Source organism: Lolium rigidum, chromosome 7 (genome assembly GCF_022539505.1).
Source record: "Lolium rigidum isolate FL_2022 chromosome 7, APGP_CSIRO_Lrig_0.1, whole genome shotgun sequence".
Classification (NCBI taxonomy): Eukaryota; Viridiplantae; Streptophyta; class Magnoliopsida; order Poales; family Poaceae; genus Lolium; species Lolium rigidum.
The window spans coordinates 147,604,239-147,611,889 of NC_061514.1; the positions used below are offsets into that span (position 1 = coordinate 147,604,239).

General features: G+C 49.5%; 1 protein-coding gene across 1 annotated transcript; it reads left to right on the plus strand.

The window, feature by feature from the left end:
* The first annotated feature begins 5,944 nt into the window (after positions 1-5,944).
* On the plus strand, positions 5,945-7,168 carry LOC124678461 (protein phosphatase 1 regulatory subunit INH3-like). The gene is made up of 2 exons (XM_047214350.1): positions 5,945-6,347; positions 6,799-7,168. Exon 1 carries the CDS (start codon positions 5,967-5,969, stop codon positions 6,330-6,332), a length of 366 nt encoding a protein of 121 aa, XP_047070306.1. The 5' UTR covers positions 5,945-5,966; the 3' UTR covers positions 6,333-6,347; positions 6,799-7,168.
* The last annotated feature ends 483 nt before the right edge of the window (positions 7,169-7,651 follow it).

Sequence of the window (7,651 nt, forward strand, 5' to 3'; positions counted from 1 at the left end):
TCGCAATGTGTTTTTCCTACTGAATTCCTTTCCTGTGTATCTTAGCTCCACGGTATTATATTTATTTCTTTACATTAAACACGAATCACAGACTGCGTCTACATAACCCATATTTTTGTTCAAATAGTGAATGTCCCTCGCCGTGCCTCCTTTTTGGGGGATGTGGCTGAAGAAATTTACCAAGAGCGGGACTAGCTAGAGGTGAAATGGGGAATACCCCTTCCCTCTTTCTTTGACTTGGTCTTTTATTATCTGCTTCGCCAGCATACAATTTCCTCATGTCCATCTCTAAAAAAATCCTGATATATGTATATTTGGCTCCGGAAAGACTACAAGTGTTATATTTCGAACTGACCTGACAACTGTAAAGTGTGATTTAGCTGAGCTTGAAGGTTTAAAAAGGGAATTTTCTGCGGTATAGAGTACAATCTACAACATTGGCATGTACCAGCCAAACTACGATGAAAGAAAATTATACATATGTGGAGAGGTGGATAAATAGATTGCCATGTACATAAAGAGAGATTTACTTTATTTATAATTCTTTAAGGAAAAATAGGCTTCAATTAAATGTATAGTTATAGAAGGAAAATAGGTTCAGCTTCCCCTTAGTCCAAACCCCCTCCCAGTCAAAATTCAAAACCTAAATATGTTTCGACCAAAGATGCAAAAGTGAGACAAGTGAGATAAGTGAAACAAGACGAATTGAGTACTTTTCAAGTTTTTTTTTCGTTTTTAAGTGTTTATAACATTGATCTCATTTGTCCCACTTTCACATATGTCGATAGAGGTGTTGTGCTAGTTTCACCTACACTATTGGGCCCAAACATCATGCGCCTTACGATCATAGTATAAAAATTGGACCGGTAATTGAATCTATGAGGTTGCCGGTTCAGATTTTTACAGGCCGGACCATTGGTTTATGGTTCACTGTTTGGTTTTTAACATATAAAGTCATATACTTTTAGCTATAAATGCTACATAAACTAATAATTATGTATACACAAATATTCCAAGGTTGCAATTTAGCATAATAAATCACATAATTATGTAATAGAGTAGTTAGAAGCCTAGCACAACTTTGCCATGTCCAAAACTTCCAGCCACTATCAGCAAAGCTTCTATCAGCCAAAGCTAACACACATGCAGCGCAAAAAGCAGCAGATCAGTAAAACCCCATGGTGTTATGTCGCATCTGCAGCTGCACGACGCATTTTGAACACAATTTTATACTCCGACATGTTTATTTGCAATCTATTTGCATCAGACGCAAACATGAAACTGGCTACTTTTTTCCGACATGTTTGTACGAGTGTGCACCTTTCTATGGATAGTGCCCTTTCTTTTAACCGCAGAGGATATGCCTTGCATTAATTAGAGAGAAGAGAGAGGGGGAGATGGCTTTCTGTGGCCAGCACATGAGCAAGACATTCATTAGAGGAGGAGGACAGAGGGGCCAAGCAGCCCACATTCGCGACGTAAATTTAGTTTGTATTTACGTCCCCACGAAGAGACCGGTGTTTGTCAGACCGCTGCGCAGCGGACATATTTTTTGCTGCATAGAAGCAGATAGTTATTTTGCATTCGTTTACATCGGACCGCTAAGGATGCTTTAGTTCATCTTTTATCTTTTACTGCTGCCATGTAAAGATTTTCCAAAACAAACATGTCTCTTCTATGCACGTCAATCAGTCAAAGCATAGCTGGTCGCGGTCTTGTTGCAACTGTGCAATTGCGTTTTAGGTGGAGAGTTTGAAATTCCGTACGTTCCAATTTATCTTGGAGAACACATACTTCCTCCATTCCGGATTATAAGGCAGATACGTGTTTCTAAGTCAGTAAATTAATCAACGTAATAGAAGATATATATTTTAAAATATATATCATTAGAAAGTTTACTTTTAATAATATAATTTTTATTTTGTACAATTTATGTTATGTTAGTCAAATAATTAATGACCTAAGTATACGCGCCGGCGTTATAATTCTGAACAAAGGTAGTACGTTCACCTGGACGATGGACGCTTCTCATTTCTCTATCGCGTCTGAGGGACAGGTGTGCTCTATGGACCCCACACACGTGAAAACTTTCGTCTTTCCATCCCTATCCTCTCGCTAAAAAAATTCTAGTAATGGCTTCTACGAAACAAATGGAGGAGGGCCTCGATCTCCCTAGACGGCCTGCCTCCCAGCGCCAACCATGACGCCTCCACCTTCCATCCCTCGTCACCTACAAATCCCTGTGTCGCCGCCCCAGTACACCGCCACCTACCTCGCACCTAGCCATGGCCAGAGGTAGCCCTATTACTGACGTCCAACCCTCGTCGTCGCCCGGACGAGCAGCGACGCCCCAGTCCCGTTGCCACCACCTCGGCTGATAGCATGTCGCTCGAAAACGGCCTCATGGATGTTCTCCACATCGACGGCACCGCGGTCTCATGGACATCCTCCGAACCGCCACGGGAGCCGGTGTCGATCACTTCACCGGCTGCGTCCTAGCGGGACATGCTTGCTACAAGGGTGTTCCAGCCTTGCTTCCAAGGGCGGAGCGTTTTGCTATCATGGTGCGACGACTCTGCTACCATGTTGCGGCGGACACGATTGCTCCCAACAGTGGAGGCCGTTGCTCCTAGCGGTGGGCATGCTTGCTACAAGGGGGCTCCGGCCTTGCTACAAAGGGCGACGGGCTTTGCTACCATGGCGAGGCGGCGTTGTTACAAGGGCGGCTGACCTTGCTGTAAAGGGCGGCAGGTTTTGCTGGAGTTGCTACCTTGGCGCGACAACGTTGTTACCGATGGCGAGGTGGCGTGGAGGCGATGCTACCAGAGGGGTGTAGCGGTGCTACAAAAGTCCAACAGTGTTGCTGCTTCACCGACGACGTCGCGTCGGGTTTCTCTGACGACCTCCGTGGCTGGCGGAGGAGATGCATGGCCTGGGGCGAAGATGTTGCACCAGTTCTCCCGCGATGCCTTTGACAAGGTTCTCCGGCAGCGCCCACGATGGCTCTGGTGATGGTTGTGGCTCGTGGAGCACGGGCTGGAGAAGAACGTGGCAGCACCATGTGCGGGAGGAGAAACTCTCGTCCTATTTTCTAGGGATTTTCTTTTGAAGGGAAAAGACATGTGGGGGCTTTTCCACCCGAGGGATCATGGGATTTGATCCCTCGGGGACGCTCAGGGCATCTCCAATCGGCCGACCCAAACGGACGCGCTGGGCCGTCCATTTTGGACCGTTTGCGTGCCCGCGCGGACACCAGGACAGCGCCCCGCGTCCGCGTGTCCATTTGGGTCGCACGCTGCGCCCAACGCAGCGGCCACCCATTTGGCCATTTGGCGTATTTCTTTGGGAAATAGGCCATCTGGCCACACATACTTATAAATAGTATCTATATCTAACAATTATAAAATAATATCAAATAGCATAAAATAATATCAAATAAAATGTTGCATGATGAAGAAATAAAATGTGCCATAGTTCGAACAAATATAAAAATTACAAATTGAGATTGTCAACTCAATTTGGACGCTCTAGGATCTCCTTCGCCTCTTCTCGAACCAAGCTCTCTTAGCCTCGCTCATGTTGGTCAAGTCGGCGTTCATGATCAGGTTGTCCTCGGCTTGGCGTTTGAGCTCAACTTCCTTCGCCTTCAACTCCACCTCTTGGGCCCTTGCCAATGCCGTGAGCTCAATTTCTCTCTCTTTGAGCTCAATTTCTCTAGCTTTGGTCTTGGCCTTGACCTCTTCAATCTCAAGCTTCTTCTTTTGGATATCGAAGTAGTTCTTCCTGTCCTCATCTTTCTCCGGCGCCTTCTCTCATCCCTCTTGTCCGTGGACACCTCTCTATCGGCATGCAGCTCCTTCAAAGTGCCAAACAATAGCATGGACGAGGCATCACGCTTCAAATCGGCTTTGGTTGCCTTGTGGCCTCGAGGACGACTTGCATGAGAAGCGGAGCTACCGCAAGGCTGGCCACCATCAAGGTCAATGACCGTCGGATCTTTGGCGGTCTTGTTGCCAGTCAAGGTCGCCATGTACCCCTCGTACCCCTCCTGGAACTTAGGGGTGCCGTGGAGTTGCTTCCAACAATGAGGGAAGGCAAAGGTCTTTTCTCCATTGTTAGATTTGTACCATTCCAAAGCTTGCCACACCTAGAGCAAAGCGAGACAAGAACGATAAACATATGTGCAAACATCGGATGAATATGTTGAGGTTAAGAATCATACCAAGTCCTTCATGCTCATGCCGCTAACGGGGAGCCGCTTCACGTGATCATACGCCGCCTGGAACTTGTTGCATTCCGTTTGAATTGTTCCCCACCTCTTTTGGAGCGATATGTCGATGCGGTCGCTCTCAAATGGCTCCAGTCCGTATTTGCTATGCTCATGAAAGTATTCATAGATCCGGCGCCGAATGCGGTCCCCTTCGCTCGGCACCCGTCAATGCATCTTGCCCGATGGTCAACCATCCATCGACGAGCACCTTGTCCTCCTTCTCCGTGTAGTTGCTGGTTCTTTTGCTTACGCGGCGACCTCGAGCTTGTGCAGCTGCGACTTGCGTGAACTCCTGAGCGAACAACGGCTCCTCCTCGATGTTAATGCTGCTGGGACAGGCAGTCTTTGTCATGCTGTGTGTCAATGGGAGGTGGCTGGGGAGCCTGCTCGATCGAAGCAGAGGGCATGGTGGTCGGCCATTGTCTGCGTGTAGGACGGAGGGGCTTGCACGGTGGACAATTTGTCGAGCAGGTTCCGTGCACCGGCCATCGCTGCTGCTCCCATGTGCTTGGGGCCTTTGGAGTTCACCGGCGCACGGTTCAGGTCAATGGACGAATGAGACGGCCCCGTGAACGACTCGTCCACCTCCGGTGACCCATCTCGTGACGGGTACGCGTACCGCGCTGACTGCGTCCCCAATTCGTGTGCGCCGGGCGTGTACCCAAACGGGGCAGTCGGCAGGGATGTTGACCTTGGAGGAAGGGGCCGGGTCACGGACGAGGCCGAGTTCCCCCCCGAGGCCGTGCCGGCGCCCGGGAGGATCAAGTGATGAGCGAGCGCTGCGTGGCCATAAAAGAGCATGGCATGCTCTTGCATGACGTCCGCCTTCGCCTCCGTCTTGAGTTGGAGAAGCTGCTCCGCCGCCCGCTGCCGCTCCTCCGCGGCAGCGACATCCCTCTTCCGTTGGTCGAGCGCCCTGCGACGGTCGGCCCTCTTCTTGCTCTCGATCTTCCTCTGCTCCGCGGTGAGGTCGGCCTTCGCCTTCTTTGTCGCCGGCCCGGGCTCCACGACCACCGGCCCGTCCAGTTGAGGAGCCTCCGCCAAGGGAGGACCGGCAACGGCCGGGAGCTGTGCCTCGTCTCCGATGGTGGCGGTGGCGGCAGTCGCTTCATCGGCCATCTCTAGGTTTTGGCAGTGGAGTGGACTGTGTGTGTTTTGGGAGACAGACAGGCGGGCCAGGGGCGGACAAGGGGAGGACGCGAGCGACCAGCATCCGGCGTCTGCGGGCACGCAAACTCGTCCCAGATTTGGGCCGGGTTTGGGTCGTCCCGGACGCCGCGGCCATCCGTCTTAGGGATGGGTCCGCGCGCTGGGCCGCGTTTTTGTCCAGTTGAACCCATCCGGACGCGCGGACGCGGTTTGGGTCGCCCCGTTGGAGATGCCCTCAACACTCTCCTTTATCTTTCTCCAACTCTTAGAAAATTGAATCGGTCCGACCGGATGGCAGGTTCAGTTCCTAAACCCGGTGTTCGGACTGCGGTTTATCTTGCTTAATCCGGCTCGTTGGTGCAGAAGGTCAAGTGTGCTTAAAAAACCGGCCCTGGTTTTCTGGTTTTTGGTTAAACCAGGGGTCCGGTCCGGTCCTGTCCAACATTCGTGCGTTTGACTGAAACGTGGCGGACCGCTGCAATACGACCGAATTCGATTCTTGCAATCTCCAAAGGAAAGGGAACGAGAGGGGAAATCGCAGATCGCCATGGCTTCTCGCGGGCCGCCTCCGTCGTCGTCCGCATCCGGATCCGTGACCGTGACGATCGACCCCTCCCCTTCCTCCTCCTCCTCCTCCGCGCCCGCAGCCGCCCCGCCGCCGCCGGAGACGGTGGTGCTGCGGCTGAAGCGGCGGGCGAAGAAGAAGGTCTCCTGGAAGGAGGGGACCGTGGACAACGAGTCCCTCGGCCGCAAGAGCTCCAAGAAGTGCTGCATCTTCCACAAGGAGGTCCCCTTCGACGAGGACTGCAGCGACGACGAGCCGGACCCCGGCCGCCGGAATCCTCCGGGGGACGGCGGCGAGGGTACCAGCGGCGGCTGCTCCTCCCACGGCCATAGACACCACCAGCACTGAGCTCCGATTCGAGAGGTACGAATTGGGGATCGCTGATGCTCGCTGGTCGATGTTGTTATGGTTGGTTCTGCGATTAGATGGGTGGGAGTCCGCAATCTATGATCAATCTGGGGAGAATGTTTTCCCTCTTTGTTATTGTCAAGATGCCATTTAGAAATTCGACATGCTAAGATCCCTCTTTGTTATTGTCCAGATGCCAGAAGTGTTCATTATGTTCAGTTTTTGTTTTATGAGATTTAAGGGTTTGTTATGGTTTGTAGGATAATGTTCGATAACAGAAAGCTAAAGAACACTGCTCTGGTCTGCACTGATCTATAATTCCCGTAGCCTCCATGCTTTGAAATATTGTAACCTGGAACTTGGAACTACTTTGTAGCCCAATATATAATTATATACTCTTGCCAGGCGACTTGCCGCACTGCATTTGTTTGTTTACTGATCTTGTGGTGCTTGTTGTGATCTGCAGGCAACTTTTGATGGGCTTCCTTGTCTATGGGTGAAGTGGCGAAACATTACTGCTGTGTGTCAAAACATTAGGTGAAAATGCACTCAAACTTGCAACGGAGTGAGCCTTTATATAGCAAACTGTATTGTTGTTTCCATGTGATCCAGTGTTATGAGATGTATAAATGCTGCACCTGTTATCATTGATTCCGTGACTTGAAAGATTGCCAGGTTGTTCCTGGATACTCGTTTATGCACCTCATTACCCTTGTGGCTCAAATAGCACCCTGTTGTGTGGTTGTGTAGTGATGGGTTCCTTGTCATACCAATTAATTTATGATCTTGTCTCAGATATAGCATGCCCTGGTAATCAGGTTACATCTAACATTTCATACATCTATGTCCAGTGGTTGCTGCCATCCAAATCAACACATTGGATTTGAACAATACTTTGAAGCTGAAACTTTCAGTTTTGTCATATGATTTTCACAATTCAAATATCACCTGTCTCATAGAAACTTCAAATAGTCAAACAAGGATGGCTGCTGTCTATTTCTTTGAGCAGAACTTCTGTAACATTTTGACATGGAACCTAGATGTCTATTGCTTTCAATTATAAGTTCTTTAAAAAACGGTGACTTGTGTTGATATCCTGGCCCAAAATATCTTCAATTGTTATGCTGATTGACTTCCTTGAGAAGTGCATTTTTTTCTAGTGAAAAATTGGGGGATAATACTTAGAGATCTTTGATGTAACTGGAATCCTGGAGCTCAGCCATGCAAGAGTCAGTAACTCTAGTTGGTTGTGGAACTGCTCTGGTTCATGGTTGTGTCTGTATCTGGTATTAATTTTATTTGCCTCTGTCAGGTGATAG

What these genes read in the sequence shown, in the direction of transcription:
- LOC124678461 (XM_047214350.1), top strand. Translation starts at nt 5,967, where the DNA reads ATGGCTTCTCGCGGGCCGCCTCCGTCGTCGTCCGCATCCGGATCCGTG.